The 18,442-nt window shown below is 46.5% G+C and overlaps 2 protein-coding genes across 3 annotated transcripts; both read left to right on the top strand.

Moving 5' to 3' along the window:
* The first annotated feature begins 229 nt into the window (after positions 1–229).
* On the top strand, positions 230–9,958 carry LOC142391497 (protein NLRC3-like). 2 transcript variants are annotated; one of them, XM_075477283.1, is made up of 10 exons: positions 230–852; positions 3,375–3,485; positions 3,570–3,662; positions 3,743–3,859; positions 3,938–4,054; positions 5,122–5,259; positions 6,495–6,573; positions 6,736–6,943; positions 7,091–8,867; positions 8,967–9,958. In XM_075477283.1, exons 2-10 carry the CDS (start codon positions 3,418–3,420, stop codon positions 9,184–9,186), a joined length of 2,817 nt encoding a protein of 938 aa, XP_075333398.1. In that variant the 5' UTR covers positions 230–852; positions 3,375–3,417; the 3' UTR covers positions 9,187–9,958. The 2 variants fall into 2 exon arrangements, with proteins under 2 accessions (XP_075333398.1, XP_075333397.1); XM_075477282.1 differs by having other exon boundaries at positions 3,253–3,485.
* Positions 9,569–16,838, top strand: LOC142391167 (tripartite motif-containing protein 14-like). Its single transcript, XM_075476944.1, has 6 exons — positions 9,569–9,603; positions 9,860–9,976; positions 10,354–10,527; positions 11,741–11,905; positions 15,095–15,141; positions 15,268–16,838. Exons 1-6 carry the CDS (start codon positions 9,569–9,571, stop codon positions 15,846–15,848), a joined length of 1,119 nt encoding a protein of 372 aa, XP_075333059.1. The 3' UTR covers positions 15,849–16,838.
* Positions 16,839–18,442: the final 1,604 nt, after the last annotated feature.

Raw genomic sequence — 18,442 nt, 5'->3', positions numbered from 1 at the left:
AAAAAAAAAAAAGTACTTTGGCATGGTTTGGTTTTAAGGAGGAAATAGTATTTCTTTATAGGGGGGAAGATGTGATGTTATGAGTATAACAACTCCATTACCCAGCATGCAACAGGAGGTATGAGCATGCTGGGAGCCCCGCCTGGTGGCAGTTCTAGGCAGCCATGCAGGTAGAACCACAGCCCTTTCTGTTTTCATAATAGAGACTCTCTGGTAGAACTAAGCTGTTGATAAAGCTGTGAACTGTATATTAAAAAGACCAGCTATCACGCCTCGTCTGCTTCTTATAATATTAAGCGAGACAACACAAAACCCAAGTATCTATGTGAAACGCCCATTTCCCAAACAAAAAATGTATTAAATTAATTACAAACCAATTTATCCTAAACAACTCAAATTAAACAAAAATGCTAATTATCAACCAAAAACTAAGCAAATAATATAAAATAAATGTAAATCCTCTGGCTTAACTCTAAATAAAGAAATAGCTGCTACAGGGAGAATAAAGTGGAGATCAGTGAACAGAGAGCCTCATTAGTGGCTGTAATGAGCCAGTTAAAGTCCAGCTGAACCGTGTGTGACGCACTGATCTCTCACTGGATCAGAACTCCCTCTCTGGGTGTCTCCTCTCACTTTACTTTCACTTTCCGTCCCGTTGTGGCGCAGCTGCTTTTCTCCGCGTCTGAAGGTCATTTCAGCTGTTTTTAACGCGGTAACATCAGCTGTGGGCGGCTCAGCTCCGACCAGCACAAACCTCCAAACTTCCCGGTACCGGACTCACAGCTGGAACCGTGAAGCCGGGACGGAGGAGGCAGCGGCTCGGCTCGGCTCGGCTCGGCAGTTCCGGTGTCAGTAAGTGGTGAACGAAGCTGTTAAAGTTGCCATAAGTTTGGGCCTTCAGTAGTTGGACTGCTCAGATCGGGACAGAATTGTTCTGAGAGGCTGTAGATGCATTAATACCCGGATGATGGGCAGCAGGACAGGAAGGACTATGGGATGTCTAATGTGAGCTTTTAGAGGGGAAACAGGCGGAGGCCTGCGGTTAGTTTCTGCAGCCATGAGCAGGGGCGGCTCCAGACCACATTTATCAGGGGGGCCGGGGTGGGGCGGGGTTTTTTCATGGGGCCCCAGAACAAAGAAAGATATGAAGTGAATTTATTTGGAGCACGAACAAAATGAATTGAACATTGAACAATAAAACATAGAAATGAATTGAAAGCAAAGACTTCCAATGGTTTAAATCTCACAGGACGCAGCAGGGGGTAAGAAAATGTTCATAAATGATGTTGCTGATATGGGATGTTACACAGCTTCATGTCAGAAGAGGCGAACTGTCCCTTTAAAGAGCAGCTTGGCTGGAAGCTGCGTCTCCTGGCCCCCGTTTATGTGGTCGGATATGTCCTCAAACTGGGCTGCACTGGTGGGTCATCCGTGCACCTGCTGATGCCTGATAAGACCCGACTGCAGAGTGCAGCAGCCTGGGTCCTGTTTGGGTTTATTGATATTTGGATGGCTATTTGAGTTGACATGTTGAAATATGATTTAAGTTAATTGTAATAAAAATGAGCTATTTACAGTATTTATAGACAGATAATTAATTTAATGAGTTAACAGTTGAATTCAGGTCACTTATGTGTGCATTATTTAAACAGGTTAAAAACTGCGTGCATTGCCTTTAATTTGTTGGTAATCTCAGGAGAGTGTGGTCACCGGAGTCATTTTGGTCAGGCGGCACAGAGGGGAGCCGCACAGTTTTTTGGCCTTTCTCTCTCTCTGGCTATGTACACACGTAGCCGGGTATTTTTAAAACCGAACGTTTCCCCCCCCTCCGTTTATAAAATAATCTGTATCCACATTACCTCGTTTTCGAAAAAAACACCTTCCACACATAACCGAACATCTGCGTTTTCACCTGTCTTGACAACCCAAATGCATTTGCTGTTTTCCGCAATCTGCCCCCTTCAGCTAAATAATAAAGTGTGCACGCAGCTTTTTTGAGCACACTGACAGGTGATCGCATGACTGCCCCTCGATATGAGGACGTAATAATTCCGACAGCGACAGGAGTGAGGACACCAGGACATGCGAAATTGTCACGCCGTTCCTCTGGGAGTACGACTTGGGCGTGTAAAATCAAGGCAGTAAACAGCGCCTGCACAATAATAACCACCACAGTTCTCAGGCATCCATGCTTCTTCAGTTAGCAAAGGTCGCACTTTAGACTTTAAAGCAGATTTGTTGATGTTTTGGCGCATATTGTGACGTTCGAAAACGCAAAACTCCGGTTATCTCTGTCTACACGCAGCTGCATAAACGGAGTTTTCAAAAATCTTCACTTTGCCCGGAGTTTTTAAAAACATTCGTTTACGATGCGTTTTCATGTGGATGACCGGTCCAAACGTAGAAAAATATATTTGTATTAGCAGATACCCGGCTACGTGTGGATGGGGCCTCTGTCACTCTCTCTGTTTTTTCGCTCACCTTTTTTATTTTTCTCATATCGGATCAGTGCTGTAACATTCGTTATGTTTTTTGGAAGTAAATTGAGGAACAAAAGAGGATCTTGTGGAGTTGTTATTTTGTCGTGGATGACGAGAGAGAAGAGCATCGAGCTAACGGCTTTATGAAGGAACCCACACAGAGTGAACATGAGGCTGTAAGTGAGAAAAAGACTGATGGATCAGCCATCTGAGCCGTCCAACTGCAGCAGTTTCCATCCAGGACCTCCAGCAGAGCCATCAGCGGGACGCAGAGCAGTGAAATGGCCCTTTAATGGCTGAACGGGAGGCCAGCTGCAGCGCCGCTGACGTCCGTCAGCAGGAATGGTTTTAATGTTTGATCCACACAGTGTGACAGGAAGATGAAGTTCATCTCTCTGAGCTGGTGTGTGTTTCCACAGAGCAGGACTTTAACTTTAAGTTTCAGACTGAGAATGTGAAGCTGAGCCCCTGCAGCGCTTTGGTTAGCCGCCATGTTGGAGTCCTGCTTCCTCTGAGGCTCTTCTGTGTGCACTGACCCTGAATGCTAACTGCTAGCTGGCGGATGGTGTTTGTGCGCTCATACTGTGGGATCAGCCTCCAACATCTCCCCCTGAAAGCTGAATGTTGAACATAGGAGTCCACTGCGTGTTAAAACAACACATTTCTGATGAGTTTATACTGAAACACGTCTTTATTATCAGAGCACAAGATCTGACACATGGAGAGGAGGATGTGAGCTGCTGTGCAGATGAATGATGTGTCTCCTCTGTAGAAGAAGGTAGAAAGTGTGTGTGAGCTGCTGTGCAGATGAATGATGTGTGTTTCCTCTGCAGAAGAAGGTAGAAAGTGTGTGTGAGCTGCTGTGCAGATGAATGATGTGTGTTTCCTCTGCAGAAGAAGGTAGAAAGTGTGTGGGAGCTGCTGTGAGTTCAGCAGCATGGATCAGAGTGAGGACACTGAAACCTCTCTGTGTGGGGAACATGAGAGCCAGAGCAAAGCTCAGAGGTGAGGTGACCATCTCTAACTGTCCATGACTCTCCTCCATGTCCCAGCTCAGCGCTCACAGCACCAAACCACCTTTATTCACAGGAAGGGACAGAGACCTGGACCCAGGAGGGGGTCCTCACAGAGCCAACTGCAGAAGGATCTCCCACTTTTCAGCTTACAGGCCTCCAAAGCAGAGTAAGTTAACATCAGGTCATTGATTTAGAGGTTATTAAGTATATCATGCATGCAGGCTGAAAAGCATTTTTTTCCATCAGGATCCACCAGAGACCAGAACCAGAACCAGAACCAGAACCCAGCTGTGTGTCCTTTAAGAGCGACTGGTCAAAGGACGATTTTATTGATTTCAAAAGAATCTTTTCATCTGACAAAAAGTAAAATACACGATTAAGATATTTGACTTAAAATGCATTCAGCTTTGACATCATTGAGCTGTAATGTTTTTCTATCAGGATCCACCAGACACTGGAACCAGAACCTGGACCTGAACCCAGCTGTGTGTCCTTTAAGAGCGACTGGTCAAAGGAAGATTTTATTAATTTCCATCCTGATGTTCCATCAGCCCAGCAGTGAGTAGCTGTCAGTATTCAGAGGCTGCATCATGTTTCAGATGATAACCTAGCCAAGCAAGCCAGACCCGTACAGCAAAAAGCTGTACAGGGGTCTGGTGCAGCTGGATAGCAGTGTGGGCGGGATAAACGGTTGTCTGTTAAGTTGCCTCTGCACTCAACGCCACGCAATAGGATGGCGCAAAAACCAATCAGAGCGATGAAGAAGGATTACGTAGTCAGCGCGACGGAAAGTACATGGTGGAGTGTAGTCTAATGTCAGAGAGGAAAGAATATTATTTTTCTGTGTTTTCAATACCGGCACTCCAATCTGTTAATGTAGAAACTGTACGCGAATAATGTGGAAGAATGGAACTAAACCACAGTTGCCGTTTTTGCAAAAAGAACATGAGGATTTCTGGCGTCCTTGTAAATTCAGCTCATATCTTCGAAAGACAGAAAGAAAAACAAACAATTGCCGAGAGATCAACGCAGGTTGGAGTGCCGGTATTGAAAACACAGGCAAAGTCAAACAGAATGTGTAAAGTTTGTTTAAGGTTTTTTACGAGAATAGAACATGACCTGCCGGTGCTCCGGAGATGGGTGCAGGATGAAAACGAGGAAGTCCCACTTCAGATAGCGCGCAGAAACGTCACCGTGAGCCTACTCCTTCCAAACGACCAAGTGTTCTGGAAACTCCGAAAACGTCCTTTTTTTTCAAGAAAAACTCAAGTGCAGTTATCTGTTCGTCTCGCAAAGAAAAATGTAGATTTAAATCTTCTAGAGTCGCTGCCAAAGCCAAATGGAAAGACTGTTGGCTGGGCGCAGCCACTGTTTACCTCTCTCTGGAACTACACACTGAAACGTTGCACCTCTGTCGTCACTAGGTAGCCCCGCCTCCGACCCCGCTCCTCACCATTTGATTGGCCTGATTAAGTTTCGATTTTCAGCCTCGCAAAACGACCAAGTGACTAGACTAGCCCGGGTGCAAATTCAATTTGCGGTTGCGAGGGTCTAGATTTCTCACTGCAGGCTCAAACACTATCACTGATACTTTAGTTACAAGAAAACAAGTGTTTTTCTGTCAGGATCCATCAGAGACCTGGACCTGGACCTGGACCTGGACCTGGACCTGAACCTGGACCCAGCTGTGTGTCCATGCAGAGCGACCTGTCGATGGGTCATCCGATTGACTTCAGATCAGCCCAACATCCGTCCCCTCAGAGGTGAGCTGAGTGTAAATGCTGTAACAGAGTAAAATGAGTCAGTTTGAACAGTTTTTACTCCAACATGTGTTTAATGTGAGCTCAGTTCTGCTTCACATCCATTTCTGTGTTCATATGTGAAGCGGTGTGTGTTGGATGTTTCCCACCAACACTGATGGAGGTGGTACAAACCTAAGGCCTGATATAGTCTTGTGGTCTAGGAGTAGAATGAGAATCTATTTCATGGAGCCGACTGTTCCTTGGGAGGAATTAGTAGCAGAACCATATGAAAGGAAAAAGCTTAGATATGTGGAGTTGGGGGCAGAAGCAGAGCAGCGAGGATGGAAGGTTAGAATCTGTCCAGTGGAAGTAGGATGGAAAGGATTTGTTGCAAAGTCTGTTGTCTCATTGTTGAGGGAGCTGGGTGTAAGTGGACAGAGTGTGAGGAAAATAGTGCAGGAAGTGTCAGATAAAGCGGTAAAATCCAGCCAGTGGATTTGGATTAGAAGAAGAAATAGCAGCTGGGGCCCAGCAGGGGGAGCACTTAGGGTAAACAGACTTTTGAAAAAGCAAAGAAGAAGTTCCAGATATTTAAGTGGAGGGTGTGGAACCTGTGAGCCTTTTGAAACCAGGCGGCCATTTTAGGTGAGTTGGCATGTATGGCCTTGTTTTTGATGGCATTTTTAGTGACTGTAGGACTGTTTAGGTGAGTTTGTCTGCTGAATCTGCTAGTGTGTCTTGTCCTGCCTCCACCTCTGGCAGCCTCTATACTTTCATTACCCGAACCAGGGTTATAATCCCCACCCCGCTGTGACTGGTGTGCAGTTGGTGAGAGGCTGGGGTAGATTATGGTTGTTGTGGTGTGAGGAGCAGTGATGGCTGGCATTAGGGGGGTGACTCTGGGACGCCAGTGATCACTCTCTAGCCTCCTGGAGGTGTCGTGGGCCCAAGGAGACGAAACACTGATGAAAGGAGGTTCCCACCTGATGACCCCAATGACCTGTTGGTCAGCACTGCTCATTGATCTATATTATAGGGAATTATTCACTGAGTCTGGTCCATTTTTTTTCTTTAGCACAAGTTTCTTGTGTTTACCTTAAATGGATGTCTCTGGGATTTCCAGTGAAAACCAGGTTGTCCAGGGAGTCCTCTGACCCACTGCTCACACCCACACATCCCTTCATGGAGCTTCAGCTTGTGTTGCTCTCTGTGTGGACAGACACAATGTGAGCTCATTCTTCATGATTCCTCCACAGAGTGGACCAGCAGAGCTCAGAGGGTCCCAGTGGTCCGTCTGCCCAGCAGCATCAAACACAGCTGGACTCCATATTTATGGTCTGTACATGTACAACAACTACTTTCCCATCTGTTCTGCTCACAGCCATCTCCATGCTGCACTCTGTAGACCAGTGGGTTGTCAGTGTGTCCAACATGGATCTGATGTTTGGCTCCATGGTTTCAGTCTGATGGGCTCATTCATATAGTTTTCTGTTCCAGCTGCTGGAGGACAACATGCTCACTTTTGTGAAGGAGGAGCTGAAGAAGATGCAGAAGGCTCTGAGTCCAGATTACCCAGAATGCTTAGAGAGTCAGAGAGAGGGTGAGGATGAAGAGCAGAGGAGCAGCAGAGAGGCATTAGTGAAGATCACAGCTCACTTCCTGAGGAGAATGAAGCAGGAGGAGCTGGCTGACCGTCTGCAGAGCAGTAAGAGGATTTCTCTAAAGGTTTAACCTGCTGGATAAATGACACATTTACTGATGTCTCAGCACACAGAACAGCAGATGTTCAGATACTCATTCTGTACAGGGTGGAAGTGTCTGTTTACTGATGTTATTTCTTGTCTTCATTCAGAACCTTGTGGACGTAAAGTTAAATGTGCTCTGAAGAAGAAGTTCCAGTGTGTGTTTGAGGGGATTCCTAAAGCAGGAAAGCCAACCCTTCTGAATCAGATCTACACAGAGCTCTACATCACAGAGGGAGGGAGCGGAGAGGTCAATGATGAACATGAGGTCAGACAGATTGAAGCAACATCCAGGAAAGCAGGCAGAGCAGAAACATCCATCAGACAGGAAGACATCTTTAAAGGCCCACCTGGAAGAGATGAACCAATCAGAACAGTGCTGACAAAGGGAGTGGCTGGCATTGGGAAAACAGTCTTAACACAGAAGTTCACTCTGGACTGGGCTGAAGGCAAAGCCAACCAGGACATCCACTTCATGTTTCCATTCACTTTCAGAGAGCTGAATGTGCTGAAAGAGAGAAAGTTCAGCTTGGTGGAGCTTGTTCATCACTTCTTTACTGAGACCAAAGCAGCAGGAATCTGCAGCTTTGAACAGTTCCAGGTCGTGTTCATCTTTGACGGTCTGGATGAGTGTCGACTTCCTCTGGACTTCCACAGCAAGGAGCCCCTGGCTGATGCTACAGAGCCCACCTCAGTGGATGTGCTGCTGACAAACCTCATCAGGGGGAAGCTGCTTCCCTCTGCTCGCCTCTGGATAACCACACGACCTGCAGCAGCCAATCAGATCCCTGCTGGCTGTGTTGGCATGGTGACAGAGGTCAGAGGGTTCACTGGCCCACAGAAGGAGGAGTACTTCAGGAAGAGATTCAGAGATTCAGAGCAGGCCAGCAGGATCATCTCCCACATCCAGACATCCCGAAGCCTCCACATCATGTGCCACATCCCGGTCTTCTGCTGGATCACTGCTACAGTTCTGGAGGATGTGTTGGACACCAGAGAGGGAGCAGAGCTGCCCAGCACCCTGACTGAGATGTACATCCACTTCCTGGTGGTTCAGGCCAAAGTGAAGAAGCTCAAGTATGAAGGAGGAGCTGAGACAGATCCACACTGGAGTCCAGAGAGCAGGGAGATGATTGAGTCTCTGGGAAAACTGGCTTTTGAGCAGCTGCAGAAAGGAAACCTGATCTTCTATGAATCAGACCTGACAGAGTGTGGCATCGATATCTCAGCAGCCTCAGTGTACTCAGGAGTGTTCACACAGATCTTTAGAGAGGAGAGAGGGCTGTACCAGGAGAAGGTGTTCTGCTTCATCCATCTGAGTGTTCAGGAGTTTCTGGCTGCTCTTCATGTGCATCTGACCTTCATCAACTCTGGACTCAGCCTGATGGAGGAACAACCAAAGTCTCAGGAGTCTAAAACACTGACAGAGACTCTCTTTCACCAGAGTGCAGTGAACAAGGCCTTAGAGAGTCCAAACGGACACCTGGACCTGTTCCTGCGCTTCCTCCTGGGTCTTTCCCTGCAGACCAATCAGAGGCTCCTACGAGGCCTGCTGACACAGACAGGAAGTAGCTCACAGACCAATCAGGAAACAGTCCGTTACATCAAGGAGAAGATCAGTGAGGATCTGTCTGCAGAGAGAAGCATCAATCTGTTCCACTGTCTGAATGAGCTGAATGATCGTTCTCTGGTGGAGCAGATCCAACAGGCCCTGAGTTCAGGAAGTCTCTCCACAGATAAACTGTCTCCTGCTCAGTGGTCAGCTCTGGGCTTCATCTTACTGACATCAGGAAAACATCTGGATGTGTTTGAGCTGAATAAATACTCTGCTTCAGAGGAGGCTCTTCTGAGGCTGCTGCCAGTGGTCAAAGCCTCCAACAAAGCTGTGTGAGTACAGATATAGAGGGATGTGTATGAATATCCTGCTGCTGTTTCTATAGGAGAGAAAGTCCCAGATTCCTACTTCTCTCATTATTTCCTCCTCAGGCTGAGCAGCTGTATCCTCTCAGATGAAGGATGTGCAGCTGTGTCCTCAGCTCTCAGCTCCCAGTCCTCCAGCCTGACACAACTGGACCTGAGTATCTGCGGCTCAGGAGTGAAGCAGCTGTCTGATGCACTGCAGAGTCCTCACTGTAAGCTGGAAGCTCTCAGGTCAGGTTTCTCTGCTGTTTCAGCTTCATACAGTCTCTGTGATGCAATAATCTGAAAACATCTTCACATCTGTTTTAAATCCACAAAGTAAAACGTCTCCAGATCTGTGTCACTTTCCTCTGATCTAGTCTGCAACAACCCAAAGCTTGGGCTGGTGTAATTCTAAATGGTATCAAAGTTTTGTAAAAGTACAACAGTTACATATAAGAAGAAAAAAGATTTACAGAAATCTTGAGGTAGAACATTGACACACAGCCCTTTTTAACCTTAAAAGAGGTTAAGTAAAGGGCACACAAAAAGAAATATAGAAAGAAAATATAATGAATTTTTCTTTAATTAAAAGTAGTTGGCGGGCTTATTAAAATCATATATCTGTGGATCAGCCTTCATGAATCCCTAATAAAGTGTTTCTGTGAATAGTGAGATATTTGTGGGCGATGGGAGACATTTTCATCATCTCTGCTGTGGATTAGTAATTAAAGTCCATTAAAAACATGAATATAAAACACCAAGAATGGAACCATAGTGCACATCACCAGATTCAGAGACTCCTCAGTAGAAGTTACAGAGATATTGTGGCTGCAGAGCAGCTTCACATCATTACTGTCCCTTATGTGACTGTTCTTATTAAATGTGACTGAATGTAAGACTGTTTAACATCTTCTCCTCAGGCTGAGCGTCTGTACCCTCTCAGATGAAGGATGTGCAGCTCTGTCCTCAGCTCTCAGCTCCCAGTCCTCCAGCCTGACAGGACTGGGCCTGAGTAACTCCAACCTGCAGCAGGATTCAGGAGTGAAGCTGCTGTCTGGACTGCAGAGTCCAACCTGTGGGCTGGAAACTCTCAGGTGAGGCTGTTTTCATGCTGGAGCAGAGTGCTGATAAATGTTAGCCTTTGTTCCCGGTGGGCAGCTCTGAAGTCAGCCCCACCATCAGTCTGATGGGATCAGTTCCTCAGCTGTGTTCCCCATGAAAGCCTCTGCTGTTTGAATCAGATTCTGAGACTCTCTGATGAGCTGCAGCTCCAGGGTGGAAAGGCTCAGCCACCGTGTGGACTCCTTGTTTCACTCATGATGCGTCTCTGAGCATAAAAACCACCGCACGGACACGATCACAGGCTTCTAACCCTGATGTTCCCTCTAAGTGGGCTTTCAGTCCACAGTCAGCATTAGAGCTGACTGATTCTGATCCCAGCTGTTCTTTTTCTCTGTAACTGTCTCCTCAGGCTGAGCGTCTGTAACCTCTCAGATGAAGGATGTGCAGCTGTGTCCTCAGCTCTCAGCTCCCAGTCCTCCAGCCTGACACAACTGGACCTGAGTAACAACAACCTGCAGGATTCAGGAGTGAAGCAGGTGTCTGCTGGCCTGAAGAGTCCAAACTGCAGACTGGAAACTCTCAGGTAACAGAACACCTGTGGATGCTCTTTGTATGATTGTTCCAGCAGCTTTAGGCCTCTGACACCACAGGAACTCACCTGAACCTGGAACCTGAACCTGGAACCTGAACCTGGAACCTGAACCTGAACCTGGAACAACCTGGAAAGTCTTTTTTGGCTCATTTGCTCAGTTTCCTTTTGGGCTGCGTTCTCCTCCAGTAAATAATGTAGAGTGCAGATTCCTACAAAGTTCTTTGAGTGAGTTGTCCTCCTGAGCCCACCTGATGGGCGGGGCCAACCAGCTGTAAACAAGCGTTGGACCTGGTTCCTTCTGACTGAACTGATACGCATGACATTACGTTCCCTTTCAGTGGATTCACTCGCTACAACACATACAGTACGGGACACGTATACTCGCCCCGCAGAGCAGCCGTCAAACCTGGCTCAGAACCGTGTTCAGGCTTCTAGGGGCCCATGATTAAGAGGGGCCCAGAGAGGCCCCCATAAAGTTATAACACTGACAGAAAATAATGTGACACCAAGTTATTAACTAACCTATAGTCACAAATATATTTTATTTAGAATGTTCCGGTAACAATAACTTTATTTGTTTTGGAAACATTAACCCCCCCCCCCCTCTCTATTTATGTGAAATGGTTCAGTCCGACTGGATCAGCTGCAGCGCCGCAGCGGGTAAGAAGGCAGAGAAGGCAATAAGCCTCAAAGTCAGGTAGCCAAACACGGAAAGAAAGGAAAGAAAGAGGAGAAGGAAAAGTAGAAGGAACACATTTTTGAAAAGCAAAAACGGACTGAAAATGCCATCAAAAATACCATCAAAATGCATAGTTTTCTGTAAAATAGCCTCGTAAATTCATCATAATTCATCATAAAGCCTCCTGACCGGCTGTTTGGGGCCCATGAAAATAATTGTTAAATCCCTGGCGGCGCCCCTGCTGACGAGCGTCTCAGGTTCACATCAGTGAAATCAGCTTCTTCTTCACTGCTGCTCTCACTGTGGTGCAGAGCATATTTCTATCTGAACAGGACTCAGTGGGGAGTGGCTGCATGTGTTCGGGGCTAAAATGGCAGCAGAAATCAGGTCCATCCACGTGTGTGTGGTGTGATTGTGACTCAGATTTCTGAAGACACAGAGTCAGTAATGTGAGACAGCTGCAGACATTCAGCTTCAGCTTCAGAGCAGTTCTCTCAGAGTTTCTGTTGTTGTGTGTGTCTGCAGCCTGTCAGGCTGTCTGATCACAGAGGAAGGCTGTGCTTCTCTGGCTGAAGCTGTGACCTCCAACCCCAAATCCCATCTGAGAGAGCTGGACCTGAGCTACAACCATCCAGGAGCCTCTGGAGAGAAGCTGCTGAGGGCTGCACTGAAGGATCCACACACACTCAGGTATGGAGAGGCCTGCTGCAGCCTCACAGTGTCTGATAGAGGAGGAAGAGCAGGGAACATGTTCTCTGTGCTGCACTCAGCCCTGTGCTTCTGCTTCCTGCTGAGTGTTACATGAACAATCACACATGTAGGAGCCTGTTTCCTTAGCTCACAGCACCAACGCTGGCTGGACATGAACAGCAGATATTTGTGGAGGAGGTCTCCAAGGAGAACATCTGCAGGAACAACAGTGAGAAGTGTCTGTTGGTCCTCTGACCCTGGACCAGACGCACAGATGGGTCCAGGACATGTTAGCCTAGCTTAGCACAAAGATTTCTAGAACCATGTTCAGCGTACATCTGGAAATGCGTACATGTGGGTTAGACCTGCGTCCTGAGAGAGGATCTGGATGTTTGGCTGCCCTGAAACCTTCTGAGAGGAGGAGTCAGCAGAAACAATGTGACCATCAGGAGAGACCATGATGTCAGAGACTGAAGAGATTTCAGCTCAGTGTTTAAAGCTCACATTTGGCTTCAGAAAGGAGAGAAAAATCAAAGTGAAAATTCTTCCAAAGGTGAAGAGTTGAATTCAGAGACAGAAACTTCATCATCTCCATCATCTGACTGCAGAAAACATTTAGTTTGAACTTGTTTTTTATTGGGTTTTCAGCGCTGACGTTCAGTTTCTGCACTTTTCTCTATCCAGCTGGAGATGATAATTACACACATTATATCCAAATTAAGATCAAAAGCAAACAAGAGACCAACAGAACAAATATCCACTCCCAATGAAATGCATGAAACATCCATCCATCCACCTTCTCCACCCGCTGAATCCGTCGGGGGGGCCGGAGCCCCTCCCAGCGGGGCCAGAGGCGGGGTTCACCCTGGACAGGTCGGCCTCCATCACAGGGCCACATTAAATATGTTAAATCAAATATACACATTCAGACGTTCATATGTACAAGCCCACACAGAAATAAGTGCTGAGGAGAGCAGCACTGAAACATTGTGAGGCTCTGTGTGGATGATGGGAAACAGGTGGCAGAGGAGGAAGGCTAAGCAGTCTCAATGGCCCTCATTTATCAAGCCGTCGTAGAAAGCATCATATATATGAGCGGAGAACTCGTCGTACGCAGAGGCTCAAGTGAGATTTACAGAACATGCGTACCACACCAATCCCATCGTAAAACCGAGCGGCTGTTGATAAATCCGGCGGCCGAAATCCATCGTAATGATCCTAACCACGCCTTCTACAAAAGGCCGCACCTCTAGAGTTTGCGACATGGATAGACGAAAGGCGGCAAAGAAACGCTGTCAACGCTGTTGACAGCTGGGACGGCTGTCAACAGCGTTGGCGATGTAAATCGCAGACCGGACGAGTTATGTATTTTCCCCTACTGTGATGGTCAATAAAATGCGATAAACTCCAGATTAAATGAAATCTAAAATTGAACGATGTTTTACTTTTTCTCCAATAAGATAAGGAAGAAGTGGTCCGATATGAAATTGGCCAAAAAAAGAAGGTCGCAGCTGTCCGACGCAGCATGTCACAAACGGGGGGGGGTCCGATCCAGGTTTGGATTTGGAGAGGGTGGCTGGCCTGATCGGAGCTACGTCCTCATCGGGCGTGCCAGGGAAACTTGACACTGATGCGCCCATGTCAGAGCTCGAGAATGGTAAGAATGACTGCACACCCAAGACGTTTAAATAAAACAGTTGCTTTAATATTCAACACAAATGAGGTTCCTAATCAAACTAATAATTTTCATTCACAGATGAATCCGAAGTGGCATCCGGGCAACCTGACCCGCGCGACGAATACGCGGCCCCGTCAACATCCGAAGCGTCTGCCTGCCTCTGTCCCCCCGGTCTGCAGCGTCACACCGGCCAGCCGTGTTAACCACAGAGGTCCTAGAAAGACAAACAGAGATCGTGAAGTGGGTGATGGCTTTAACACACACCATGCAATCTATCGACAGTACATTGAAAGACATAAATGAAACACTGAAGTCACAGAATAAATGCTGAAAGAAATCGTTGTTCTCCTTCCTTTTTTCCTTGAATAACAGAATGCTTACCAAAAGTCAGAATCGCTGAATAAGTTCCTCTCTCCTCCTGAGCGCTCTTGGCTGTGCAGGCTGGTGGTAGGGATCTCTGGGTACGGGGTCCTCTGGATGTAGCTACACCTGGAAATGGCACTCCATTTTTTTGGGCAATGTTATGGAGATCCCCGCATGCAATAATAATATTGTATACCTTTTCGGGCGGATAGGGTTCCCCCCGCAGCCGAGAGACAGATCCAGCTAGGAGCCCTATACACCTCTCCACAGTGGCACGCGTGCGCGTATGCGCAGTGTTAAAGCGCCTCTCCTGTTCGGTGTGAGGGTGCGCGGTTGAATAATGAGCCATCACTCTTCCAATTACGGAGTTGTACTTGTTTAATTTATTTAATTTGCGTTTATGTTTATATTTATGTTGAAGTCAAATAAAACATGGGCCTTCTTTAAAGTGATAAGTCTGTTATTTTAACCTAGGGATTTGTTGCGACTCATGAGGCACGCACTAGTGACGCTGCTGTTTATGTATGCTATTGCATTCACCGCAAGTCAAAATGGAAAAGTGCGTACACGGCTTCAGACCTGTCGTGGCGATTTCATCTTTCCTGCGCTCACGATGGATTTGATAAATGCCAACCTTTGCGCAGAAAAGAACGTACACACGACCTACGCATGTTTTTCGTCTTACGCAAGTTTGATAAATGAGGGCCACTGTGTCTCATAAAGAGCCGACAGGACTCCAGCGGTTAGTAAAGATGGACTTTAGGAGCCTTCATAGATCTGTAATGTGCTCCATCTGATGGAGGCCCCAAACCTTCTGGATCCAGATGTTATATGAAGGGGGGGTTCAGCCATCTAATAGTTCTGCAGCTCAGTGCTGCTGTGAGTAATATATTTACAGATGTTTCTCTGGCCTCCCATTCAGCCCTTTAGGCATCACTCCTAATAGAGCCACAGCAGCATCCCGAGGTACAGAGCATCAGATACCTCTCCCCAGAGTGTCTTTACTTTGGGACAGAAGCAGAATATATGGCTATGACTGGCAGCATGTGCTCCACCGTTCCTCCAGCATCAGCTGGAATGGGACCGGCTCATTCTAGATGCTATTTCTGGAGTCCTGAAACATGTGACAGTTATTTTCCTGCTTTCAGGGTGGAGCCTGCTGGAGAACGATGGCTGACACCAGGGCTGAGGAAGTGTGAGTGTGTTCTTCATCTGATTCATGACATCCAGCCATCGCCACACTGTCACATCACTCATTGATCAAAGTGAACAGATGATGGATCAATAACTGCAGCTGGATTGTGTTTGTTCTCTCCATCAGATTCCTGCCAACTCACAATCGACACAAACACAGTCCACAGATACCTGAAACTGTCTGACAACAACAGGAAGGTGACATGTGTGGAGCAGGTTCAGTCATATCCTGATCATCCAGACAGGTTTGATGGCTGGTGTCAGCTGCTGTGTAGAAATGTTCTGACTGGTCGCTGTTACTGGGAGGTCGAGTGGAGAGGAGGAGTTAATATATCAGTGAGTTACAGAGGAATCAGCAGGAGAGGAGAAGACTGTTTGTTTGGAAGGAACGATCAGTCCTGGAGTCTGAGCTGCTCTGATAGAGGTAAATACTCTGCCAGGCACAATCACAGAGAAACATCCATCCCCATCTCCTCCTCCTCCTCCTCCTCCTCCTCCTCCTCCTCCTCCTCCTCCTCCTCCTCCTCCTCCTCTGTCTGTAACAGAGCAGCAGTGTATGTGGACCGTCCTGCTGGCACTCTGTCCTTCTACAGAGTCTCCTCTGACACACTGATCCACCTCCACACCTTCAGCACCACATTCACTGAAGAGCCTCTGCATCCTGGGTTTAGGTTCTGGTTTACTGGTTCCAGGTTGTCTCTGTGCTGAGTACACAGAGTGTCCTCCTGTCAGAGAATCCCTGCTGAACAGATAGTTCAGGCTGTTCATGTCTGTCTCTTTCACTCAGAAACACCTTTTCAGATTCATGGACTCAGTCAGTTTCTGTGTGAAACTCTTCTGAATGATTCCTTGGAAACTTCTTCCTCTTCCGGTCCTTTAAAGATGGAAGCTGCCATTCTTCCAGGAAGTTGTTTTTCTGTGTGTTTCCAGCCAAAGCTTCACACTGAGCCCATTCAGTTGCTGTCAGCTGCAGTTAGTTTGCTGCACATGTGACAAACTGATACTTTTAATGTAGAATTTCTGTGAAATTTTTTTTTTAAATGAGATGAAATAATTTGCAGTGTGCTTGTCAACATGAAAGCATATTTCTGAAATATGTGCTTGATACCCTGAACTATAAGTGGAAGTCTGGGCTTTGCCATCAGTGCTGTAATTCAGGACTTTACCTTTAGAAGCCTCCTAAGATGATGTTTGTTGTGATTTATAAATATAATGTAAAAATAAAACTGAACTGAATTTGACTGACCCTAACCTTATGTATCTGTTGACATGGCAACGTTTCCCAACACACCATTGAAAAAGCCGCCATCGGCACCGGGCCGGTTGGCCGCCTCTCTCCAGCACATCTGTCGCCGGGGCAAAGATTCGGCTCATTTGGAACTTTCTCTACGAACATTTTTCCCGCTGCGACACATCTGGTGGAATGCGCCGCCTCCACTGGTCATCGACATGTTGCAGACGCCTTCATTTAAACGCAGGATCCACCGCTGAGAGGGACGCATCTTCATGGCCTTTAATGGCTTCTTCTTCTTCTTCCATCAGTCTGAACCTGAAATCATGCTGCATTCACCTGACCTAAAACTGGGAAGTTAAGAATCTTTCGCTCTTACTTTCTGCTTCATTATTAAAGATAAATTCCAGTTAACTGCAGGAGATTTTATATTAAAGGGGAACTCCGGGGCATTTGAAGCGTGTTTCCATTGCTAGAGGTTGTCAAATACTGATAGTAGGACACAGAGAGGTGCGTATCTGCGCTCCCTGTGTGGAGATCGCTCTGTCCGCACAGCATGTCATGCGAGGCTAATACGTGGTGGCTAAGGGGCAAGCGCTAACCCTTCCACGTAAAACAACAACTTGCACACTGCAGAAACGTCACACCACTTTATAAACCATCCGACAATAAAGTCACAAGCCTTACCATCAAAACCATATGCATGGTTCTCACATTACTGGCATGGGGACGTTACAAGACAACTTTATAAACAGCATGTCACTCACCGGCTGGTTGTAGGCGCGCGCATGTGAAAGCCCAAAAGAGTCGATGGAGAATAATCACATATACAAAACAATTATCTTCTCTAGAAAAACTGCGTTCAAGTATTTAAAACATTACAAGAATATTACTGGGCAAGTATTGTTGTAATGATGCATGATGAACTTCTCCACTGTAACATGTGTTTAGGTAGAATTAAGACTCTTCTGAGGCTCCAACAACTTTCTGCTTTCAGCCTTTCTGCTGCTCAGGATGCAGAAGCTGCAAACTCTCCTGAAAAACCTGGTTTTTAAAATGGAATTATTATTTTTCAGTGCTTTTGACACATTCCTATTTTGGCACCCGAAGAGTACCACCCAGAGTTTTTCGACCGTAAGGGATGGTATTCTGTTACTTTGCAGGCAGTCGTTGATGGAAGAGGTTTGTTTTGGAACGTGTACACTGGGCCACCTGGCAGCTTGCATGATGCCAGAGTTCTACGTTTGTCTGCACAGTGGGAGCTGGGAGAGGGAGCGAAGGTTTTATCACAGCAGCACAGGAGCATTGGAGGACAGGATGTTGGCTACTGCATCATCGGAGACGCTGCCTATCCGCTGACGAGCGGGCTCATGAAGCCCTTCCCAGACAACGGTGCCCTCACTCACCAACAGGAGACGTTCAACCTGAAAACAAGCAGGGCAAGGGTTGTGGTTGAAAATGCTTTTGGCAGACTGAAAGGAACATGGCGAAGCCTACAAAAGCGCAATGACTGCAGCCTTGAGAGAGAGAAGTCCATGGTGTTCACATGCTGTGTGCTTCACAACCTCTGAAAGTCACGGTGAGGAGTATCGAGAGGAGTGGAGACGACCCTTATCCGCAGCCAGATATTCCAACAAACACCTGCTGCAGATGCTGAAGGAGTTGGAGTGCGTTACCTTCCAGCTGATCACAACACACCGTTTCATACTGACCATCATATTTTGGAAGTTTGTAGAGAAAATGTTCCATAGAAACTGTAATACTTTGTTCAGAGTTCATTTTTTTATGTGCAAAATAAAGATGTCCATTCCTGCCTTTAAGTTTTGTGTGCATTATGAAATCTATCAAATCAAATTTATTTGTAGCACATTTCATGTACAAACAGTTCAAAGTGCTTCACATAAAATAAAAGCATTGCAGCAGGGAGTGGAAGAAGCATTAAAATACATAAAAGAATATAAAGAGAAACAAATAAAATCATTAAAATGAATTTAAAAACAAGCAACAGTCCAGATAAGTTCAAAGATAGCGTGCAGATTTCATGCATAGACACATGAGAACAGAAATGTCT

The sequence above is a fragment of the Odontesthes bonariensis genome, chromosome 11 (genome assembly GCF_027942865.1).
Source record: "Odontesthes bonariensis isolate fOdoBon6 chromosome 11, fOdoBon6.hap1, whole genome shotgun sequence".
Classification (NCBI taxonomy): Eukaryota; Metazoa; Chordata; class Actinopteri; order Atheriniformes; family Atherinopsidae; genus Odontesthes; species Odontesthes bonariensis.
Note: the sequence above shows the minus strand (reverse complement) of the source record. Positions and strands in the feature narration are given on the sequence as shown.